Source organism: Cinclus cinclus, chromosome Z (genome assembly GCF_963662255.1).
Source record: "Cinclus cinclus chromosome Z, bCinCin1.1, whole genome shotgun sequence".
Classification (NCBI taxonomy): Eukaryota; Metazoa; Chordata; class Aves; order Passeriformes; family Cinclidae; genus Cinclus; species Cinclus cinclus.
This window is the reverse complement of record NC_085084.1, coordinates 74,312,980-74,338,352: the sequence shown is the minus strand read 5'-3', so window position 1 is coordinate 74,338,352 and position 25,373 is coordinate 74,312,980. Positions and strand designations below refer to the sequence as shown.

At 41.0% G+C, this 25,373-nt stretch overlaps 1 protein-coding gene across 1 annotated transcript in view; it reads left to right on the top strand.

Annotated features, from left to right (window-relative positions):
* Positions 1-9,792: 9,792 nt before the first annotated feature.
* Positions 9,793-25,373, top strand: part of RAI14 (retinoic acid induced 14) — an 88,757-nt gene continuing 73,176 nt past the window's right edge. Inside the window, exons 1-2 of the mRNA XM_062512821.1 lie at positions 9,793-9,861; positions 20,201-20,292. Of these exons, the coding sequence (XP_062368805.1) occupies positions 20,257-20,292 (36 nt within the window). The 5' untranslated portion in view covers positions 9,793-9,861; positions 20,201-20,256. The remainder of the gene's footprint in view (positions 9,862-20,200; positions 20,293-25,373) is intronic.

Genomic DNA, 25,373 nt, shown 5'->3' with positions numbered 1-25,373 from the left:
TCACTTTTAGAATAAGTCAGGAAGCTTGTACTGTGTCTGCATTAACATTGTGGTTTAGTGTGGCTACAGAGCTGGTCTCCCATCATTTTGGTTTGACTTGCACCAATTTCAGTGCATATGAATCACAGAATCACAGAATCAGCTGAACTGGAAAGGGATCCTCAAGGACCACTGAGTCCAGCTCCTGGCCCTGCACAGCACACCCCAGAGTCACACACCATGTACCTGAGAGCATTTTCCAAATACTTCTTGAGCTCTGTTAGGCTGGTGCTGTGACTACTGCTCTGGGAAGCCTGTTCAGTGCCCAACCACCGTCTGGGGAAGAACCTTCTCCCAATATCAAGCCTGAACCTCTCTGACAAAACTTCAGGCCATTCTCTTGGATCCTTTCACTGTCACCACAGAGAAGAGATCAGTTAGATTCAGAAGAAGCTCTATCCCAAATGCCTACTTATTAACGCCTATTCCAACTCCTTGTAGGAATGGAAGGAGGAGAGTATAAGGGTCGAAACCATTAGTTTGCTCTTTGAATGCATTTGAGCCATCTGTTTTGGGGACAGTTTGCTCAGGGGATGAGGCAAATGTCTGAAGGAAAAACTCCCAACTGGTGTAGTGAAGCTATGGGGGCCTAAGCCTCAAATGTCTTGCTAAAGCAGGCATTAGCAGTAATTGACCCAGCTGGGAAGGTGTATCTTACTGAGACCTGCTATGCATTGTATAATATGCATTTCTCATTTATGGAAAAAATGCCTAATTTGACATATTTTGAGGGACAGCATATGGGACATTCTGGGTCCTAAAACCAAGAGCACAGTCTTAGGAAGGTGTGGTGCTGAGAAAGATGTGTGAAGGGAAGTTCAAAAGCTGCATGAAAGCTCTGGCAAGAATAAAAGTGAACATAAAATTCAAAGACAAGACATTCCAAAGGGAATTTCTCATTCCATGAATTAGATTAATAAAAACTCCCAAGATAAAGGGACCTATTTGCTTTCTCTAGAAAATACAGTACTTCAAACAAATCTCTCAAAACACTGGCCGTGTTGAAGGTACCAGATACTGGTACCAGAGACTGAATCTTCACCAGTCTTCCTCTCATTCCAACCATGTGCTATCTCACTGCAGCCTTTGAATAATGCATCCTCCAAATATAATAATGCTGAATATGATTCCAATTTCATTCTGCATACTACTTAATATACAAACTGAACTTAAAACATCAGATAGAGGATTCTGGAATAAATACCAAGACTGAATTTAAGAGTGATTTAATGTAATTGTGATGTTTTGACCCAAACTGAAACTTGTTGGATATCTAATGAGAGAAGTTTATCAGACTTGATCCAAAAGGCAGAATAGCAGAGGCTAAGGCTCTTACCCAGCAGAAAATCAGTTCTGGACAGAGATCAAGTGTGGGCCCAGCCAATGACAGAAAATACAAATATATCCAAATACAGAGATTATATCATCTTCATTTAAAATATTTGCGAGTAATAACTTTAGTATGCTATTTAGCAGTCTGGTTTAAATATGATTCTTCAGAGATAGTTGCCTAGGGAAATGTAAGTTGTGTAGTTTGGAAGGGTCATTTCATAAAAGGGAGAACGTGACCTACACTTCTTTTAAAATAAAGTGACAGAAAATGATGGTTTTAGAACCATTTTGCAAGTTTTCATATGCACAAATATACTCAAGACTCTTCCTTTCTTTGAATTTTCTATAGAAAAACCTCTTGGTTTTGCATATGATTGCAAAATCAAATACTGAGAAAAGGCAATAAAATTATTTTAAGTTACTTGTTTTTTATTTCATCCCAACAATCACCAACTATCTAATATTCATAGAAAAAAAGTGTGCTGTATCTGTCTCCACCTTTCAGTGTCCAACTGCAGCTATAATTTTGTTACTCAGCTGCTTAAAATGCAATTGGCAACATCCTTAATGCTAATATATATGCACTGTTTATTTGCAAAGACATGTGTTTTCAAATTTCAGAGTAAAATAAAATGACAAGCAAGTACCCAACCAAGAAATTCTTTCTTAATTATTTTTGTGCTTTATTATTACATTTTATTGTAAATGGTTCCATTCCTTCCAGTAATAATTTCAACCTGAGGCTATGGTTTCTTGTCTTTTATTTTTAAATGTACTTGAAAATTGATTAATAAACTGTATCCATATCTCTCAGTAATCGTATTCTTACTTTCAGGGCATCAGAAGTGGGACAGCTGATTAGAAACAAATGTTCCAAATGTCTTTAATGCATTTAAGGATTCTTATTAATCCTGAAAACTAAAGTAATTGAAAGCAGCACTAGATTGTCAGCTGGGGTCTCACTGTCACAATCTGCAAGAACAGACTTTGGTGCCCTGGGCAAAAGCTAACAGGTTCCAGAGTCAGGCTCTGTATTTCCTTAGAGGCCAGGACCACCAGAACCTTTTGCAAAATCAGTTCTCTCTGCACAAGTGGCACTCTTGAAAAAAGAAAAAGAAAAGGTTTTTTCTCATTTTTTGGGCAGCAGTTCAAACTAAAAAAGAAAGTTCTTTCCTTATAAAGAACTGGTAGGAGTAATTGAAATCTGTACGTTTTATTTATTGAAAGACAACAGTAAGACCCTCAAAGATTTTGCTGATCCCAATTAGGAGTTGAAGGTAAGAGCCTTAACTTCTAGCAGCTCTGCATACCACCCCATACTGCATAACAGCCCATGGTTTCAAGATAATTATTAATGGATTTGGGCATAGCTAGGCACCTCTTAGAACAAGCAGGATCTGCCTTAAATTGTAGCACATCTAACCTGGCATCAGATCAGCATATCTACCCCACGGTGTTTACACTGATGTGCACAAGGGACCTAATGGTTCCTAGAAAATAAAGGCTCTTGGTATGTTTGGTGTATTTGGAAAGCAGCAGATGGGTTTGTGTTTCTCTGACTGGGAGAGAAGGGCAATATTTGGCCCAGACTCAGTCACAGACCCTTGAATCTCCAACTGGTCAGGAAGGATGGGTGAGTGTGTGGGACGGAGAAGGGCAGAGAAACTGGTCAGTGATCATTGACCATTTGACACAGCCCTCACAGAGGATGATGTGATCCTGTGGATCATTCCATGTCAGGCAAGTTATTTCTTCCCTCAAGGCCAGAGGACCCTGCTAAACAGATGCACTGAAACTACTTCGACATTAGGCAGTGAAGTGCCTGAGACTGATTATTGAAGCAAAAGATATTAAGCACACAGTGTAAAACTGTGTGAATAGAGGACATGCTAGCAATGCATGGTAGAGATATGTAATATTGCATGCGAGAAAAATTCTACAAAAGAAATTACTTTAAAGAAATCATCTCAAGATAGCATGAATGATTTCTATTGAGAAGAGTGAACTTACACTGGATAACATGGCTTTGGCATTTTTAAACTTTGATAATACCAAAGCCAGACCTCATCACTTCACAAAACTCTGCCCCCAGGTTCGTATTTATAAACTTCTATGTACAATTGTATTCCTCTGTGATGTTTTGGTTTGTTACAATCTTTAAGGACTGCTACACCATATTAAAGATTTACTCTCACTCCTTTGTTTGCTATTTATTTGGCAATAATTAGATGCTTCATTTGTAAAAGTTCTTAAGAAAAGCCTCTCTGCTGGAGCAGGATTACCTAAGATTTATATCTGTCCTTGTGTGAAGTGCAGAAATCTCCAATGTCTCAACACTAAATCATAGTCTTAAATTTGGATCCCATCCCACTTTCCAACTCTTCAATATTTTTTCTTGTGATCCAGGATAAATGCTGTAACCATCCCTGAGAAGGAAAAAGGAAAATGTCTGACACTTATTTACACCAAACACAGCAGAGGCAGGGGCCTTTGCATGCAAATATGAATGACACCTAAAGTTTGATTATCATGATGTAGTGGAAAGAATACTTGGATTTTCTTTTCTCTTTTTCTTTTTATACAAGTTGTAATATGGTAATATGGTCTGAAGTCCTCTGCATCAGAGAAGCATTTTAAAAAACAAAACAGTTAACAGACAAAATGAGATTCAGTTCCCCTAGAGAGGTAAGGCAACTTCTTTACCAAAATCTGGAAAAATGTCAACAAAGATAGAATGCATATGGGATTTTGAACCTCCACAACAAAATCAGAAGCAGAAATTCTGTCATGGGAATACAGCACTGGACAGAACTGGAGTTTCAGCTTGTTGATGCCAAGTGCATTAAGAAATCCTGTGAAGAGCAAAGACAAAAACTAGGCAGTTTGAAATGCCATTTGCAAGGTGCTTGGCTTCTCTGTAATGCAAATAATCATATAAAATATGCAGGAATGTGGTTTTTTCAGGTTTGAATGGGAAGACGAAATTGATTTACAAATTCTGACTGGAATAAGAACCCTAGAGCAAGACTAAAGACAAAGCAACTCCCTTCACTCTTGTGTGGAGTGCATAGGGCATGTAGCCGCCTCTTTCTGTGGGAACTGCTTTGACTTTTGTGCTATTACAACATAATCAAAGTGCTCAACGGTGTAATTAAATACTAGGAATTTTGCTCTTTAATGATCCTCAGATTAGTATAATCTTCTTGGTTGTTCTTGGGCAACTAGCCTTTCAGGACTTTCAATGGTGTGACTTCAAAGGGCCCTTTATGTTTGTGGAGGGTTGGAAGTCGGCTCTGCTCAAGGTGAGCTCTCCCTGTCTGTGCTTCACACAGGTTCCTTTCTGGCTTTTGAGAAATCTTAGCCCTCAAGCTTTCAGGGAAGCCTCTAGGTGCAGGGTTTGGGTAGAGGATTTTCTCATAAGTTATCCTGGTTCCCATCTTCATCTGTGGGACCAAGCAGAGAGAAAAATCTTCCTCTTGCTTGTGGAAGAATGGAGAAAACTTGAGCACGCCCATATGCGCAGAATTTCCATGGCCCTGAGCAAGAGAGGATGAAGCAGTCCTAACTCAAGGACAAAGCAGCAGATGCTACACATGAACAGTATTTATGGTACTGAGATCTGAAATACACCCTGTTGATTCTGCAATAGGCTTTTAACAAAGCTTTGCTCTTTATCTTCACAGGTCTTGATGTCTGTTTGGTCAGTTGTTTGGTCAGTTGTTTTTCTGCTTGATGAGCTTTTCTATGAGAAGAAATTAAACACTTTTTCCTTGTTAAATTTAAAAAAGGATAGATGCTCTGCCATTTCAGGCAGAGTCTGTTTGTGTAAGGAGCATGTAATTTTCTTTTTTTGTTTCCATGGGCTTGTACTTTTAAAATACTTTCAGAATTAAATATGCTATGGAGTAATTCTGAGGCTCTGTGGGAAAGCCACATTAGATCATCAAGCCCACTTCCAGGCAACAAAGCTGAGTTTGTCGCTACAGGGAAGATATACAAAATAAACTTGTTTTACATTGTATGTTGGTGAAAAGGACACATTTCTTTTTCCTCCTAGTTAAACCTATATAAATCACTTTCATATCAAAGATACTACCATGCAAGCACAGATTTACATAATAATGTGAGAAAGAAAAAAGAACACTATTTTTACTCTTTGTACTCAAGAAGGATTGCATTAATTCTTTTTGTATATTCCAGTAGCTACAAACTGAGATGAAAAGTATAACCAGAGGCAGATAATGTCCTCTCTCTCACAGGGAAAGAACAGTAAACTACATTTCTGTTCTCTCCTAGCTGGAACATCTATTTAGTCACATTCAGGTAAGGTTGCTGCTTACTGCTGGTTCCCCAGGATTCACCTGATCTCTGCTGCAAAGCTGCTGAAGGGTTTAGCAACGGCAACACAGAAAACCTGGCCTCCTCCCTTGGCTCCTGATTTCTGCTCTTATGGCAGAGAAAGAATATTCAGATTTAAAGGGCAGCCCAGCCCCATGGTGCCACTTGGGGTCATGGAAAAACAGGATCCTGTGATACAGGAAGAATCACAAAGGCAAAACTTCACTGGAGCCTTCCAAGAAATGTCACCTCTGACTGTGAAGAGGTCAAGTTAAAAACTGGGGTTCCTTGCAGAAAGGTGTGCAAAGGTGAGTGCAGATGTAAAAACCATGAGAAAGAAGAATGGCTGCTGGAAGTGGAGGAAATTCATCTTAAAAGAGAAACCTGCAATAATCTAGATAATTCCCTGCAACCATTACTAGATTTTTCCTTCAGTCTTTGAAAGTTCAGCTCAAAGTAAAAGAAGTCCCTAGGTAGGGTTTCTTCTCTCTGTCTCATTTAAGAGGCCAGTTTGACCAGCTCCAGTTGTGAGTTTCTTCAGTTTTTAGTGTTTTCCTGTGTTCACCCTGTCAGGCTCGTTGCCATTGCTATACAAAGAGCTTGGAAACAGTAAAGGCAAAAAATTCCCAACCAAGTTTTCTAAACATACAATGTTGTGAAGAGGCATCAATCACCTCCTTTCTGTGCTAACAAGTTATTAAAAAAAGAAAGTGTTCTGCTGCAAGCAGATAAAAATGACACTTTTTAACTGTCTCACTTGTTACCACAGTGATTCTTGCATTTATGGGGGACATCTGCTACAAAGAATGAAAAAAATATTTTACTGTAGTCGAAAGAAGAGTCTGGAAACAAAATCATGTCTTAAAATCTATACCTAAACTTTCTTTAAATTGTACTTCTGTAAAAAATAACTGCCAGGATTAGTAAATTAAACTGTATTCCAACTAAAAATAATCAAACCAGAACAAGTCCAACAAGGGAACTGAAAATGCAGCACTTAGAGCTTATAGAGCAGCTTTAGGCTGATTGAAGGGATAGCAGGAAGTGATCAGCCAGCTCAGGAGTGTGATTTCCTTTGCAAATAATTTCTAGGTGGAGATGTGGCCAGTGCTTTGTGTTCTCCTAAAGGCAGTAGCCAGAAGCAGGGGGGAAAAAAATTAACTAGCCAGGAGCAGCATATAAAAATTAACTATGACAATGTAAGCTAATTAGCAGATGCTATCAAGACAGAGTGATAAGATGTGATTAAAGACATCTTCAAGCCACTTCCAGGCCTCTCCCTTCTGGAGAAGTGGCCAGGAATGCATAGGTGGTTTCATTATATCCTTGCTGTGGGCAGCCAGGTCCAAGTCAAAACTGGGTGCAGCCTCTCCCATTTTCCAGAAGACCGAGCAGAGGAGGGTATTCTTTTGCTCCTCCATCCTGACATGATGTCTGCTGGACGAAGGAATGGAGGGGCATGGGAAGGGTGTCACACCACCAACATGCTAATATTTATGTTTTGAGGAGCTGCTTGTGTAGGAAGTACTTTACCTCACAGATTTAATCCTCTCCATCTAGCTAACAAATGATGTTAGCTTATGATGATCATTTAATTAAACTTTCAAAGAGTTGTGTGGAAAAACGTGACTATGGCAGAGTACTGTAGCACAATGTGGGCAACACTTGGAACAGAGCTGAGGTCATCCAGCACCCAGATTTGTCCTCTGCCTGCAGAGGCTCCAGCCACAAAATTACATAGGAGCATTTTGAACATAAGGCAATGCCCAGCCCTTGGAAGGGGACCCAAAAGGGGGCTCAGTAAAGAAGAGCTGAAAGGAATGAAAGGACAGCCTTCTTTGCAAGGAGACTAACCTAGAGGGCAGTCAGGTTCTGAGACAGAGATCAGCTTGGTTTAGTGCATTTAAGTTTGCTGCCACAACACGCCCCAAAGCCTTTATCTTGATCCACAGAGTATATGATGAACAATATTTCTCTGGGAAGTAATAAATATGGTGTTTTCCACTTCTCAAGAACCATACATTTTATGATACATTTTATGATATGTAGGCAGAAGGTACTATCAGTTATTAATGTGTCATTTTATATGTGAACATCCCATGCAAACATATTCAAACGCCATATTTATTATATACTGGCATTGAGGATGGAAATAAAAATCATACTTGGTCAGACTATGCAAATGCAAGAGATAATTACTAACATGTTCAGGTTAGTAGCACGTGATTACACAGATTTTTTGCTGGTGTTGCTATAAGTAGGCAAGCGACTTTCTAACAATGCTGTGAACATTTATTTGGCTTTAAAAAATAACCGGAATTAAAGATAACTCAATAACAAATTGAACAGGTTTTGTATCTGATGAGCTAGTATTGAAGGGAAATGTTGATTTTCCTGGTTTTCTTGGATTTGTGCAAATTAAGTTTTTATCAATAGCTCTATTAGATTAACTTTTTGGGGTGTGTCTTTTTAATAATATTAAAAAACAAAACCACCACCAACAACAACAACAAAAAAACAAACAAACAAAAAAAACCCCCACCAAACAAACAACAACAACAACAAAAAAAAATACACAAAAAACCCCAGTGCTGGCACAATGCTGGCTGTTCTCAGACATAAAACACATACAGAACAAATTGACCAAGGTAGGGAGTACAGATTAGCAGAGGAAAGTATACTTCTGATGATAATCAAGTGTATTTGTTTAATAACAATACTTGCCACTATTACAATAATGACCTAAAGTTTTAAAGTGCTCATTTCCTCCCTGCACTGTTTGCCACTCCAGAAGGTGTGGATACTGTTAAGAACAGAGAAGATAAGAGAGATCACAGAGATTAAAGGAGAATTTCTAGTACAGGGAGCCCAGCTGTGGTCACTGGGACCAGCAGATGGGAAGCAGCTCTGGCAGGACATAAAGGAAAGCAGCTCTAGTAGGACTCTTGTGGTGGGATGGTAGGCAGAGGATCAAGAGGATCACCGAACAGGTTAACTAACTATGAGGTTAACTCACAGACAAAGTGCTCAAGGTCTTGCATAGGTGATCTTTTTGCTGAGCTATCAATGCGGTTTGCCATTGGCTTGATAGAAGACTCAAGAAAGGGTGCTCCAGAGGTTCAACTTTGAGCAGAAGGGTTTGGCCTGTAAGGGAAGCAGACTCCTAGAGCACATCCAGTGAATCAGAACCTTCGTACTGCAACAAAGCCCCCTTGTGATTCTCTGAACTCTAAGCTCCTGTGTTGCCAAACACTACATCAGTCATTAATTATGATACTGAACAAGAAGTGGCCTACTTCTTCTCTTTCTTCTCAAGAAATCCTTTCTACCTAGAGCTCTGTCAAAGGGGCGTTTGACATATAGGGAAGCTCTGGCGAGAACCAAAATGCAGGACTTCCCTCATGTGCTGAAGCACTTGTGTTTCTGACATGGGTTTGGCCCCTGCCTCCTCTCCCCAGCTTTTTCCTAAGGAGATCCGAGAGCATGAAGAGATGGCAGGGGACAGGCACCCACCTTCAGCCTGGGGGAGTCTGAGGGGACACCTCATTGCAGTCATAACTCCCTCACAAGGGGAAGAGGAGGGACAGACACTGATCTCTGCTCTGTGGTGATGCCACAGGGTCTGAGGGAATGGCCTGAATTTGTGTCGGGGGAGGTTTAGGTTGGATATCAGGAGAAGGTTCTTCCCCAGAGGGTGGTTGGGCACTGAACAGGCTCCCCAGGGCAGTGGTCACAGCACCAGCCTGACAGAGCTCAAGAAGTGTTCGGACAATGCTCTCAGGTACATGGTGTGTGACTCTGGGGTGTGCTGTGCAGGGCCACGAGCTGGACTCTGACGATCCTTGCGGGGCCCTTCCAACTCAGCATATTCAGCGATTCCGTGGTTCCCCACACCCCCCCGGCCCTGAGCCAGGGTGGTCTCCTCCCAACGTCCTCCGTCCCTCGCCCCCCTCAGCCCCCCGAGCGGGGGGCGGGCCCGAGCCCCCTTCCCGCGGGGCGCAGCCCCCGCTGTCACGTGTTCGCCGTGTCCCGCCCCCGAGTGTCCCGGGGCGCTCGGCGCCGCCGCTCCGCCCTTCGGCAGCTCGGCGGATCGCGGGGTGCGCGGCTCCGGCACAGCCGCGCCGGCGTAGCGGGACGCGGGCGCTCCGTGAGGTGAGGGCGCGGCGCGGGCGGCGGGCGCGGGTCCCGTGCGCGCTCGGCGGCGGCGGCGGGCGCTGTGAATGGGGCTTTGTGTGCGGAGCCCACCTGCTCCCGCCTCCGCCTGCCGGCGCGGGGGGCTCCGGGCGCTTTCCCGGAGCGGGGAAACCTCTGAGGGGCGCAACAGGAGGGAACTTCTCCCTTCTCTTCACCGGGCTCTGCCGGAGCGCCCCGTTTTCCCGGTGCAGGGGGACGCAGCCCTTGTGTCGCTGCCGCTTGACTGTTTATTTTCATTTACTCCGTGTTTGGTTTGCTTTGTTTTGCTATCCTCTCAAGATGCGTGGCGGGCAGTGACAGCTGCCCGCGGGGGTGAGGATGGCACCGCCGGCTCAGTGCCCCGCACCTCTGCCCCGGGCTCTGCGCGGGTCCCTCGGCCCCGGGGTCGGGGCTCGGGGGTCCCCGGTACCGCGGGTCCGGCTGAGCCTCGGCAGCGGCAGTGCCGGTCGCGGGGCGCCCTGATGGAGTTAAATCCTCCCCCGGGGACCCTCAGAGTCCTCCCTCCGAGCAGAAGGATGGCCCCGGCTGCCCCGGTGCTCTCTACGGAGGTTTGGTGGAGGGCAGGGTCGCTGCCGGGCTCCGCCGGTCCCCCCGCCCCCCTGACGGCCGCGGATCCCTGTACCCTTCCTACGGCAGCGCTGGCTTAAAAGATCCAGATTTTCTGTGGCTGTTAAAAAAAACCCCAAAAAGTAGTTTGCTTTAGGACCAGCATCGAGTTTAATCGGGAACCTGTGCTTCTAACTTCTCGTAGGGCATGTGAAAGATTTTTCTTCCTCTGGCACGGCGTTTGGCAGCGCAAGCCTTCTGCAGTCTGCTGTGTCTGCTGTTGCCACTTGTGACATTTTTAACTTTCTCCTTGTGAAAAGAGTAGGCTTTAACAGCGTTGCGGGATCTTTAACGAATTCTCCTGTTTGCTTCTATAATGAGTATGTGCATACTACAGCACTGATATAAAACACTTCCAGTCTACTGCTACTTTCGTAGAAGCCATAGTCTCCTTTTTCCTCTTTCTTTTCTTCTCATCTGCCCTAGGAGGTTGTGTATTAGCTGTGTCATTAAAAAAATTACATCAAATCCAAAAAATACACATACATCATGTTAGAAAGGATTTCTGGTGTCCAGGATTAACTAGGAGTAACTGAATTTAGTAAATATATGTCAGTGACCTGCTTGGCTCTTGTCTTGGGACACTCATGGAAAGCTGTCAATGAAATTTTATTTACTAATAGAGGAATTGAGTAACAGCCATATGAACCAGAATGAAAGAGAATTTTGAGTAGAACAATGTATCATATGAGCTCAGGGTTCCCTTGATTTGAAGCCAAACTCAGTGCCAATAAGTCACTGTGCAGTAGCAGACACCCGTCCTTCCAATCTCTAAAAATATTGAAAATATTGGCCCTCTGCTATTCTCTTCCCCTTCCAAGAATGCATCTGTTAGCAAAGCAATAAAATGCTACCTCCTCCCCTTTATTTCCCTGAACCAAGAGATGGATAACATCAAGTGAAGAGGAGACCAGATGGGAAGCTGCTCATCTCATGAAGTGATGTAAGCATTTCATCACTTACTTGCCTCATCTCTTCCTTTTTTTTCCTTTCTGTATGTTCAGTTTTCCTTCTCCCCCTCTCTGAAGACTTCATGCCTTTTTTGAGTGAGAAGCAGTGATTGGAGAAACAAGAAAGCTAGTTCTTGTGTAAGATGTTAGTAATTTCTAAATTCTGCTGCAACAATACCCTAGTCACATTCCTTTTGGGAGCTGATTGTGGTCTAGTTCTTTTTGCACAGGGATAGTGCTTGAAATAAATGTAGAGAACAAAAAACAAGGGAATCTAGAACAAATAAATTCAAAGCTTTAGTGCCTTGCTTAATGGCAGATTAGACTTATTAATTTTTAGTAGAGTACTAAAAATTCCAAGGTAGAAGCACAGCAATCCATAACATTTTCTGGGTATACAGGTTTAAGCAGCTGGCTCCTGCTGTGTGTGTACCTCTTGCATGTCTGAGAAGCCTGCCTGCTTGCCAGCGTTTCTTGGAGCTGCTGTCTAGGTGCTCGTGAATGCATGCAGGTCATAGCTCTGTATTTGAGGTAGCTTGGGCTTTGCTTTCAGAGTGTCAATCCTGGCTGCTCGTTATATTTAGAATCATCTGATCATGGGCTTTTAGTGTTCACAGCAAGTAATGCGAACAGGTATCATTCTGGTAATATGTTAGAGCAGAGCTTGTCACTGTCCAGGTGCCAGAGACATGCCAGTATGCTGAACTCTGGGAGCAACTGAAGCTCTCACTAGCACTCTGGACTAGCTGACAGTGCAGGTACTTGCCAGGGACTACAAGAGTGGAAGCCCACAGCAGTGAAAAATGCATCCTTCCCTTGTGCTGAAGTCCTGAAGAAGATGGCCAGTAACACCCAGAGGTGATGGTGATGGTCTGTGTGCTGAACTTGAGATGGCCACACCTTAGGGAGAACCTGATGGTTAGTGCATTTTCCTGGGAAGTTGTAGGTCTTGATAAGTTCTTGCTCTGCAGGCAGAATTTGAATTTTAGATGAATGCTCTAGTAACTTATGTACATTTGCTAAAGCTGTCATAGTCTTCTTTTGGTTTTCTGCCTGGAAGCCACTGCCAGTACTGCAAATACTGTAAAACAAGATGGATCTTAGTTTTTTTTTTCCTCCCACATCAATCTGTTGAGGGAATGGGTAGAGGAGACAGAAAGCCAAATTTGTTCAGCATTACAACACAAAAAGAATTTGTATGCTGGTCTGCCTGTGACTTTGTAATTTCAGTAGTTGAGGACATTCCATTTGTTTTCTCATAACTTTTGAGTTATGAGTCAGGGATCTGCTGCTAGTTCTTGCAGATGTCTGACTTCCCAAAGGCACTTTGGAACACCCTGAAATATCTCTGCAGAGTTTTGACACTTGAGTACTTTCTGAGTATCTTGTTTGCAACTACCTGCCTGAGACACCAGCATGTTAACTTTAAGGGATAGGTGCAGATTTGTAAGTCTATGAAGGCTGGGAAAAGTATCTTAAACACTGTATCTTCTTCTCCAATATTTATACAGCACTTAGTGGTGCTGCTATTGAATATGAGTTTAAAAAACCTGAATAAAATCAGAAAAAAAATCACTTGATTATCATTAAGATCATAGAATCACAGAATGGCTGAGGTTTGAAGGAATGTTTGGAGATCATCTAATCCAATCCCTCTGCCAAAGCAGGTTCAGCTAGAGCAGGTTGCATAAGATTGTGATCAGGAAGGTTGTGAATGTTTCCAGAAAAGGAGATGCTACAACTGGAATCTCTGGGTAGCCTGTTCCAGTGCTGTCATCCTCAAAGTAAAGAAGCTTTTCCTCATATTCAGATGTAATTTCCCATGTTGTGTTCCAGTTTATGTTTGTTGCCCCTTGTGCTGTCTCTGGGCATGCCTGAAAAGTCTGACCCCATCCTCCTGACACACATCTTTAAGATACTTGTAAGCATTGATAAGATCCCCTCTCATTCATCTCTTCTCCAGGCCAAGCAAACTGTGCTTTTTTAGCCTATCCTTGTGAGAGTGATACTCCAATTCCCTATCTGTGTCCCTACATTGGACCCTCTCTAGAAGTTCCTTGCCTTTCTTGAACTAGGGAGCCTGGAATTGGACACAGCACTCCAGATATGGCCTCACCAGGGCATAGCAGAAGAGCCTTCTTCAGTGTGCTGTCCACACTATTCCCAAAGCACCCCAATATACCACTGGGCTTCTTGGCCACAAAGACATACTGCTGGCTCATGTTTAACTTGTCCACCAGGACTTCAGGTCCTTCTGGACAGAGCTGGATTTCAGCAGACTAACCCCTAACCTGTGCCAGTTTCTGAGCTGCAGCACCCCACACTTGCCTTTGTTAACGTCATGAGGTTCCTCTCTGCCCAGCTCTCTAGCCTGTCCAGATCTCATTGAATGGCAGCATAGATACCATTCCAGAAATATCATTTACCAAATGTAGGTGTTATTCTTGCTGATGTCCTGCTAGTTTATAGCATTGAGAGTCTTCCAGAATAGAAAAGATCTGAATTTTTAGTGCTTTTTCTTGAAGGTTAGAAACACATGAAACTCAGTTTTTGAATAATGTTAAAAAAGATGCTCAGTTTTAATCAGCTAAAGCATTTACCCAAGAACTTGATAACTGAGTAGGGGAGCTGTGTTATCAGCACAGCCTCTGAATGTGTTTCTAGATTAAAGTAGTTTCCAGTAGGATACCCTTCCAAGGTGTTTATGGGAGTGGGACTTGTCAAGTATCTTAGGTGAATTGCTTTGATGTTCCTGTCTTTCTAATTCCACCCCTAATAGATGACTGCTTTGCCTTAGGCTGTTTCAGAATATTAATCTATGAAGTAATGAATTAATATTTTGAAATTTCTTAATAGATTTAATGTTGCAACTGAATAGTTTGTTATGTTTGATGATTCTGAAGAACATGGAGTTGAATGGTTAATAGCAGAATACTAGGAAGGGAGTATAAACAAGTACGAGCTGTTGTTATCCATGTGAGTTTCTCATTTAAGAACTGACATTTCAGAAGTGGTACTCTAAGGCATTTTTCTCTGTTGCTAATTGTAGTTTGATGCTTTATTTCCAGTAAAGCACTCAACTCATCCAGTTGAACTAAATATTGAACGTAGAAAAGTCTTCAGGACTGCAAAGTACCTTATTTATGATCAAACTAAAAAAGATGGTCCCAAAATTAAGGGGCGTGCAAGGATGTGTATATGCATTTGTTTTAGAGACAGGAAAAGGCAGAGAAAGAGCATCAGTATGTCCTAGTTCGTGCAACAAGTCTTGCCTCTTTTTCTGTGCCTGTGTGTGTGTTGTGGGAGTGGAAAAAATTGTATATAAGGAGTGAACAACAAATTTACCTGGTCTAGAATTAGAATTTCACCCAAGTCTTGTCTAATATGCCAAGTAAACAAATCAGGGCAATGTCACATTTTGATTTTTCTGTAACTTGCTCCTGTTCATTGTGTGTAAGGCCTTGTTGGTGCTGGCTTTCTTCTGGCTGTCTAGAACTGCATTTTAATACCCTGTTTAAACAAACTGCACGTATCCCTAGATCAACTATCTTGCCTGGGTTTATATTGGTTGCAGAGCATCCTGAGAGGCTGGTACTGCTTCAGCTCAATCCATTAAAATAAAGTTCAGCACTTTCAAATTCTGACTATCAAAGGAAGTGTAAGAGTAAAGAGTTGATACAAAGTGACCTGGAGAGAGGAGCGATAGCTGTAGATTTGTTAGAGTTGCAACATCTATGGCACTCTAACTTCTGGGCCCAGATGCTTAAATTTGTACAGTTCAGCACATCCTTGCCAGTGATTTGTGAGCAGATAGAGGGAATGCACTAGGTTACCCAAGGCTCTTGCTATCTCTGATGTCTGATTCTGTTTAGAGTGGGATTAACTGTATATAAATCACTCCCACTCTTGTGTAGTGCTTGGGTTTCTCAGTGCATTTTTCAGTGTGTTTTCATTAGTAAGTAATAGTAGATTAGCCAAGCCAAGAATTATTTGTCTTTATAGGTAACACTGAGTTTATAAAATTCTGTTCCATTTGACTTTTCCTATGATAGGAGGACGGGTAACTCAAGATGGAAAAACTGAGTTATGCTGATAAAGAATGGGGAAATGTTCCTGTAGCTTTTGGTTGCATCATACATGCTTCTCTAATTTGGCCTGAAAAATGGAAGAATATGCTCAGCTGGATGGAAATACGAAGTAGTCAGGGGAGGTGAAGTGTTGGGTGGATTTCTTTTTTAGGACAGAGTGGGCTTGCTGCATTTATGTGGGAGCAGCCACAGAGGCTGAGCAGTGGCTAACATCTCCAGGCAACACTATGACTTTGGCAATATTAAAGAGCAGCTTGGGTTGGAGCACATTCTTGGTGTTGGAGGGTAGGTCAGGGAAGCTCAGGAACGTGAAGCATTTATGAAGTTGGATACTGAAGGTGATCAGCAGAAGGGATGCATTAATTTTGATGCCTCTGGCTGCTTTGCAGTGCTGGCTGCTGCTAGGCTGTACTTCTGGGTCAGAGCTGGGCTTGTGCTTGAGAAAATGATCATTCAGAGGGTAAATTATGGTGTGCTTAGGGGGAAGATGCTTCTAGGGCCCCATATTTTTCCCGTGAGAATAGGTGTAGTCACACAAAGGAGGTTGTAAGCGTACAGCAGCCGGAGTACTCTTCCACAGTCCAGACCCTTTTTTCATTTTCCCCACACCTCCATGTGCGTTGCCAGATCTTGCCTAGAGTCTAAATTTTTCCTGTAACCTTTCAAGATTATAAATGGTTTTTTGAAGTGTTTTTGGGAGGGGAAGGGGAAATTAGTTGAAACATTAGTCATGCTTTGCTGCAAAAGAACTGTGTGTGAGATTGAGGCTTCTCAGGGTGTTCTGAAAGAGGTGTAAGATTTTTGACACCTAAATTAATTTAATTCAGCACTTGTCACTGAGGAGTGGCGCATTAGCATGAACAGTGTGTATAATGTATGGTTTTACTGTAAACTTCCAATTTTGTTTAGGAAAACAAAGTCTTTTCCTTGTTGCATCACAGGATTTTGGCCCCCTCAAGGACTTAATTGTAACATTGTTTGAAAGGCCTTGCTCAAATTTTAATGCAATTGAATGAAAGGGAAAAAAATGTCAGTATTGTTGTTTACTGTGGTTTGCACAAATCTCACTATAAATCAGTGGGGAAGATTATCCTAATCTGTTCTCTACATTTAGACCTAAAGATTGTATTGTGTATTAAAACACAGTTGCAATGAAATTATTGAGGCCAAAGATTACCACCACTTCAATGTCTCTTGTTTTAGCTAGATAGGTTTACCACCTACCTAAAGATGTTTTTGTGGCTTGTATTCCTTAGAGCTGTTTCTTGACATTAAGCTAAAGATGAGATAGAGGACTAGATATTTAATTTTGGAGCTAATGGTTAAAATCATGTGATCAGCGTTAGCTGTTGAGAATCCATCGAGTTTAGCACTTATCTGCTGCTAACTTGCTGCAGCTATAAAATGACAGTGCTCAGTATTTATTACCACATTTGTTCTGAAAGTGGAGAAATGCCACTATTAGTAAAAATTGCTTCTTGTTAATACCTGTGATTCATTGAAGAAATATTGTTTTGAAGTGTCTTGATGCTCCCTGGTGAATTTCTAGTAGTCACTTCCTATCTTGTAAAACAGGAGAGTAATTTTAATGGCACTTCCTTTATCCCCCCCTCTGGCAAGTGAACGGTTGTCATAAAGCTCTGCTGAGTCAGTATGCTGACCTCTTTTTGCATCAATTCCAATAATTACACCCTTTGAGAGGGGTCTTCCTCCTTTAAACATTGACAAGAAAAGGCAGCCCTCACCACTTCATGCATTTTTATCTCTACAGCTGAAGGATTATGGGCATTATGATGCACAAACCATAATCTTAATGTTTGTGTTTTAACTACATTGTATGGAAAAAATACAGATGTGAAAAACACACTAAGCTTGGGAATGCTGTTTTTGTGTGCTTGAGCATGCTTTTTTAATTATGCTGAGGATTTGAGTTTTACATTCTGTGTATAAAATGTGCTTCTTCCTTTCTCACAAGAGGTAGAGTAATGTATTAGGAGTACTTGCAAAACTTGTTAATTAGACTCTCCTACAGGTTCCACAGAGAAGAACGTCCAGCTTTGCAGCTGCTCTGTGTACCTAAAAGGAGTTTTCTTCTCTCCCACAGCCTTGTAGTTGAGCACTTTTTCTTCCTTGGGAGCTATAATAAATCTTTTGTCCATAGGAGCCAAAAATGCTGAGGGAGTGGGAAGGGGAAAGACAGCCTACAGCAGGCAATTCTTTGGCAATCTTTATGTGAGGAAAGATTTCTTTTTAATTCCCTGTGCACAGGATTTATTTATACTTCATTAACCAGTCAAATTAAACAGTTTACTTTTTTTAGGCAAAGTACATTTAAGTTATAAAATACAAAGTCCTGTTAAGTTTTGGGTTTTGTGGGATATTGTATAATGTTTCATAACTTCAAAGTTTCTATACATTGTTCTGTTTTTTTTCATAAAAGTTTGGGGGTTGTTTGGTTTTGCTTAGGTTTGGGGTTTTTTTTGCTGGTGTGGTATGCAAAGAAAACCAGGTAAGTAATGATATTTGTCTTGTCTGTACCCTAGCATTTGCAGTTCTCATCATCTCTGATGTTACTAGAGGGTAATTTAGGAGATTACTGGGCTCTTGCTGAGCTTCAGGCTTCTTTCTGGTACAGGTTAAGGGAGCTGTTGTGCAATTTAAACAATTTCTCAAAAGTGTGGGGAGATGTAGCAGAAACAAATGGTATGTTTCTCTCACAGCAATCTGAAATAATTCCTTCTTTTTGATTATTAATTTTTAACATTTTTTAGTATTTGTATGCTATTTTACAAATATTCCATTCCACCCAGGAAAAGAAAATTTTAACCTAGGTCAGGGAGTGAAAAGGTTCTGCAAAATCGATTTTTTTTCTTTTCTTTTTTTTTTTTTTTCTGCTAAAGGACTAAATTAAATGCCACAAACCTATTCTCCCTATTATTAAAGTCAAGAATTTTGAATGAAACCCCTTGTTCATATACCTGGATGCAGTCAGGGGTCTGACATGGCTTGAAAATGACTGCTTAATTAGACTTAGAGTAATTTAATTCAATGTAATGATTTTTTAACAGTTTACAGAATTACCCCATCCAGATAACTGCTGTTACCTACTGGAGAGGTGTAGCCTGTGGGAAATGTGTTTGTGTGTATATAGTGTGTGGGATTTTTTTTTGTTTTTTTTTTTTTTTTTGAAGACATGTACTTGAGTTTGTCCTATATGGCTGTTGGATAAATATGGGGTTGAACTAAATAACATGTTTATTTAGCAGTGATTGCTATTTCTGAATGGTAGTTAGGGTTGTATTTTGTGGAAGCATTCATTTACGTATATATTTTACTAACTGTGTGCTGCATAGTTGGGTTTTTGAACCTCATAGTAGAGGCATCATATAGAACATAGCAACTTCCCTTTAATAATGAGATGTACTTTTATCCAGCAACTGAATCTCACTTCGATTATCAAATGGTAATCTACTGTTTCTGAAGAGTGATGTGAAACATAGTGACCCTGCATGACCTATTTGAATTTATCCTTCAGTCCCTATTTCAGTAATTTATTTATTTGACTAGACTTGTAAAACTTCTACTTTTTTTTTCTAGGGTGGAGAAAGGAAGTTTATACAGCTGAACATCCTTAACTTTAAACTGTTCCTTCAGAAAGAACTTGTATAGCAGCTAAAACTTTAGATGAAAGCAACTATTTCAGTACGCATATTGTAAAACTAGAAACATGGAACATTTTTACTTTGGTTCATTTGCCAGTCCAGATGTTGCTCTCTCATTAAGATTTTCTGCTGTGCTCTAAGAAAAAGCACATTACCATGCTACTTTAATGTGCTGTTCACCATTATGTTGTATTGGCAAGGTGTGGTATCATTGAAGCTTTCTGTGGAAAACTTTGCTCTAGACACTCTCCTCTGTGAGAGTTTGCAGCTTGTCTGTTAGGTTACTTTTATGTGTTTGTTCAACTGCTGCTTTCCTTCATATGAAAGGGAGGAACACAGCTCTTACAGTGCGCTGCCAAATTACAAGCAACGATGGATCTTAAAAATCCACATTCAGTTCCTTTTGGGAAGGAACCCAAAACAATTCTTCCAGCAATAACCTCTGTCTTGCTCAGGTGATCCTGTCTGCTGTGTTGTGTTGAGCTGTCCCAGTGTGTGTCCTGCATGGTTGAAGTACAATTTAGAGTTGGCTTAGGGGTTGGATTTGTGCACAGAATAATGGTGGTACTTCTGCTACCCACTGCAGACCTGTGGTGATAGGATGGTGGAGTTTTAATAATGGCTGCATGCTTAATTATGATTTTGCCAAATGGCTGTCCTGATGATAATATTAAAATAAGCAATGGTCAGAGGAATCTGCTCATGTATGAATATCTTGGTGATCTAAATATGTGGAGATGTAGTTAGTATAACATGATACACGGCTTTGTTTTTGGTAAACATTTGTTCTGTTGTTCAGTGGTCAGATTTAGGCTTACTTCTAAGTTTAGAGAAACGGAAAGTTTCCCTTAAATAGTTGTTAATAATTTTTTAGAGCTTGAGGGCTAAATCCTCAAAGAGTGATAGAGATATGCAAATTCAATTGTGACTTGCCTGCCAGTGAACTGAATGGTATCAAGTTGGAATCTTACTTTCTTTGTTTTTTGTTTAGATATTGAACAGGAATAAAAAACTCCTCAAAAGATTGGAAGGTTGAATGTGATCAGCATGAAGAGCTTAAAAGCAAAGTTCAGGAAGAGTGACGTAAGTACTTCTGCTCAGTTTGACTGCTGGTTTTCATGCTGGAAACAAGTTCTTCACTCCCACCTTGATAAGCTTGTAGGTTAATGAATTACAGAGAAAAAAGCACAAAGGCAACAGCTGGGTACAGTATGGAGTAGGCTGTTTCTATTTGCAGAGCCATTATCTGTTACGCAAATTAACAGTATTTTGCTACCTTGTTCCCCATAGCTGAATCATACTCATGTCTGTGAGGTCTGGAGAACTTCTGTTAGATTGTGCTGGTGCCCAGATTGGAACTCTGTTCCAGATTTAGGATTAAGCCTCGTAAGGACTTTACTACCCAATCATATTTCTTTCTAAGCCTAATACTGTTCCTGTCAGTGTGGTGTTCGAGCACTTAACATGATGTCTCCCCAGTCTGTGGCAGGGTTTCTTTGTCAGCAAGAATACAGGAACCATCTGAGCAATTAGGGCAGCTGTGGTTTATCAGTTCTAGTGTGGCAGGAGGGGTGGATATGAGGCTTGAGCAGCGGGGAAGGAAGACATAAATGTGGAGGTTCTCAGGAAAATCTCCAGAACAGCATTAAGAGAGACATTAGGCCGCACATGATCTTGCTGGTTATAGAAGTATTAATGGAGACCCAAACTTTGACATGTATAGTAAGCAGTACTTCCTTTGGAGCAGTGGAACTGCTGTAGTCTACTACCTGTCCTTATGTTCCTACTACTACTCATTCCAAGTTTTTGTGTTGCTACTAAAAAGTCTTAGAAATAGGTGAGTTTGTATTTAGTTGATTTTCCAGATATCCTAAGAGTTTGCAACAAATCTTCATGATCTGTGAAGACTGTAATGTTTCATTCTTCATCCTAAATTTTTGTGCCCTTTTGAGAGAAATTATGTATTGTTTGTCATCGCCAGATTTGTGTGGAGTCCTGGGGTAGCCATTTTGGATGAAGATGCTTAGGTTTGAAAATGGAGCGTCTTAAGAAGTTTTGATGCTCATGAGTACAGTGCACTCAGTGGATGTTTTGATGGTAGGATGGCCTCACAGCACATTAGAGCCACATTAGAGTCTTTAGCCAGCCTGTACTGCACAGCAGCAGCAGCAGATGGTAGAGTCACTGTTTTGGTGTAACCTGCAGATGTGCTGGCTACTGCTCAGAAAGTCTTTGGAGCTGTAGGTTAGCATTTGGTTAGCATTTGGTGCAGCTGCTGAGTTGGTGTCCTTGCAGCAGCACTGGTGGATGCTTTGCTCTTTCAGTTTAGCAAGAGGTATTTCTTAAATGACTGCCTCTGTAAACACGCTAACTAAATCAACCAACCTTTGCTTTCTAGAATATCTAGAATATTCCAGAAATATTAATTTTAGGTGCAGAGGGAAACACTTTTTGCTATTTAAGCAGTATTTGGTTTTGCTGGTCACCAGACTGAATCAGGCAGTCACACAGTGTCTTGTGCCACCTCACAACAAATAAAAATAATATCACAAGTCTCTGGTATCCTGTCTCACTCAACTTGCTTTCAGTTTAGAACTGCTAGAGTTCTGTGGTCAAACGTTGTTGCTCCTGTTGGAACAAGCAGCAGCAATTGCTATTTTGAGTTTTATCCACACCACTAAATCTTTTAATAGGCATCTGCTTGGGTAATGAGATTGTTCATGTATTAGCCAATGGACCACACTTGGAAGTTAGGTGTGTCCATGTGTTAGGATGACTTCATTCACACTTTTGTCCTGCTTGGCTGGGCTGCTGCTCTAGAGCAAAGGCTAAGTGACATGTGTGATGAAACCAGACCTTTCTGTAGGAGTTCAGCCACTGTCATAAATCACACTGGTTCTTTTATTCCTTACTTTTCCAGCCCTGATAACTTGTGTGTGCCTCTCCCCAAAATCAAGGGCAGTCTGAACGTAATTGCTGTTTTGATACTACTGCTGTCTACTGGCTGGAGACAAGGTTGACCGCAAAGGATTTTTCAGATACCTAAAATTTAGATCTGCAGCTGTAAGAGCACAACAGTCTAAATCCATGACAGTCTGATTTCCTCTGTTTTGAAGCCAAGCCTTAAGGGCATAATTCAAGGCAACCAACAGGAGCTGTCCTATATTTTGTGCAAGATAAGCATGGAAAATTATCCTTCTCTTCAGTTTCCAGAAGCTGCTCTTAATTACAGTTTTTGAGGAGGAGAGAAAGGATATCTTTTTAATGGGAATTACTTGGTTGTATTTATATCTCAATTTATAAGATGTGCTAACTGCTCTTGGATTGGAGATGAAGGTGAAGTCACAAGGGATGGACTGAGTATTTTTCTCACACCTTCCTAAAATAAATTTTTAATGTATTGTGTTTTAGAACTGAAGATGTCTTGGGGTAAGGAAGAGGTTTGTAACCTCATTGTTAGCATTAAAAAATAAGGAGTGGGAAGAGTAGGAGGTAAGTCTTCAAGATGTGCATGAGAAATAGGAATTACAAAGACTTCTCCAGCAGTAGGCCTGATAGCATAAAACTCTGTGCCAGAATGAAGACCATGGAGGAAATTTCACTGATGTATTGAAGCTCTCTAGGCTTTCCTGCAATGGCTGAATTGAAAATGAGTATAGCTGCAGATATTCAAGTATATTTCTTGGTGTCCCTGCCAGAGGGCATTACACCAGTCTTGATGCTTGTGAAAGAGATGGCCCTGCTCCCTCTTTTTTCACATCTGCTCTTCTTGTTTTGAGGGTGTCTGGTCCTGCAGTGAGCCAGGTCAAGGGCAAGAAGTGGTGGAAAAATACTTTGTGGAGTGAGGGTCAGATGGGTAACTCTCTGCTCTGTGTTACTGTAGGGTCAGCCCTAGGAGGAATGGTGGAAGTAGGAGAAACAGCAGGACATTCCTTTCTCCAGTTACTGCTTGGTTTAGTTCCATTGTCAGATCACACCCTGAGAATATGGCACAAAGAGCACAAGGGTGGGCATGCCAGCAAACGAGTTGCAGGAACACACAAGTAAATAAGGCTGCTAATTTAAATATTTAGCAGGATTGATATAGTCCACAGTATGACTCTTAGACAGAAGAGAGATTCTTCACTTCATGCTTTTGCTGTATCCCTGTCTTTCATCTCATTTACTGTGTGTGAAGCCAGCCCCATTAACTGGAGAATCCTTTGTCCTTGACACACTTGATCGCTGTGAAATCCTTCCTGGGGGTGACTGTTGCCATGTGAACACGTGTATTTGGAGAGAAGGAATGAGATTTATCGCTCTGTCACAAATGACTATTGTCAAAGCATGATGTGTAGTCACAGGAGGATGCTTGTAGACTGGGAATCTGTGAGCAGGGTGCCTGAGTGAGAGCAAATGCCAAGACTGGAAGCTAAGCAGTGGATGTGCACACTTAAAGAATTTGCAGACAACAGAAACTGCCATCATGTCTTGACAAAGCAACAAGTCTCTTCTGTCTGAGAAGCTGTATTTTCTTTACTGTCCTCATCTCTTGCTTCTCATTGTCAAACTCAAAACCTACCATTAAATACATAAAAGCTGACCACCTAAAAGGATGACCATTTTAATTGTTGCTAGAGATTATCACATGTGACGCTTGAAAAAGTTGCTATAGTAATACCAGGAACTGTCACTTCAGAGCTGCATTTGTTTATATGCAGTCCACACTTTATTCACACAGCAGAGAATGAATGTCTCTACCCAGTAAGACTGAAGCTCTTCATAGTTTCTGCTTAGAAAAGCAGATTTTGAAAAATTATAATTAAAAACATATAATGCCTAATGTCTCATTAGGCCTCTAATATTTGAGATTGGAGTGTTTTCTGGAGTAATGAGTCAGTTTTTGACCTGACTTCAAAAGTGCCTAGTATCTTAAACAGTGACAAAGTGGATTTTCAAATGTGTGAAGATTAAACCTGTCTAAACATGTTTTGCCTGTTTCTTAAATATGACAAGATGCTTGTCAACATTTTCAGGCACCTACACATATTTAAGTATCTAGCTGTTTGATACTAGGATGATGCAAGTGCCTAAGTGGTTTGTTCAGGTAGATTGGCTTTAAACTATGTTTTTGGTTACTCTAGAAAAGGAATATTGTGTGAAGGCTCTGATGGTTTGGATTGTTTTCATTGTCTTAAGTCTATAGGCAAAAACTGAAAAGTTTAAGGATCCTTTTCTGTCAGTATTGAAGATCATCTGAAGAACATGTACTGCAATTGGATGGAGCCAAGTTTTCTTATAATTGCTATCTCGTTGAATGGACAAGAAAATTAGAATTGGGATTTGTTTCCAAATATCCTCAATACTGAATAATTAAAATAATAAAGTGTCTTTTAAAATTGAAAATTGACTATGCAATTGAACAGAAAAGGTACCTATTGTCAGAAGCAGAGCCAAGACAGGCTGGGATTCCACAATGCTACTTCCCAGCTTTAACTTCTGGTATTTCTAGAAATGCCTATTTGTTGTCCTGTCACATGGGTGTTGAGAAGTTTGAAGTTCTAATGAAAATTTGCTGTAGTCATTGTTCCATAAATCTTGAAATGGTGAGGCAGTTAGGTATGTTGTAGTGTAAAATCTCAGTCTGAATCTATACACTATGCTAATTGAGGCTTGGCATTTCTTTTTAATGCCAAGTACTTGAAGTAGTCATTTCACATTTAGCAGTTTTTAAAGTCTAAAAAGCTAAAGCTACTTGGGGGTTTGGAATAGGAAGATTGCTGGGATGCGTTCAATTAAAATCTGTATTCTATTGTGTTCTGGGCTGAATGTGTGGGAGAACAAAATTTGGGTGGGGCAACTTGAACACTAATAAAGCAGGATCTCCTGCAAACAGCCCTTAAATTGCCCAGTCCCCTGAAAGCTACAGTTGACCTAAAAAGGAGCATGGGATTGAAGTTTGCAGTATCTGATTTGTACATCAATACTTTCAGGGTGATTGTGACAAAAAACCACCACATACAAAGTTCTCTCTGGCAAAAAGAGTGAAATGGCAGTGTTGTTTGACCATCGTACACAATTATTTAGAAAATGAACTACTGAAGCTTGCTTGTATTTCAGTATCCTGCTTTTATTGTTTGTTCTACTGAATCAGCCAAACATATCATCATGACTGACTCATCGAA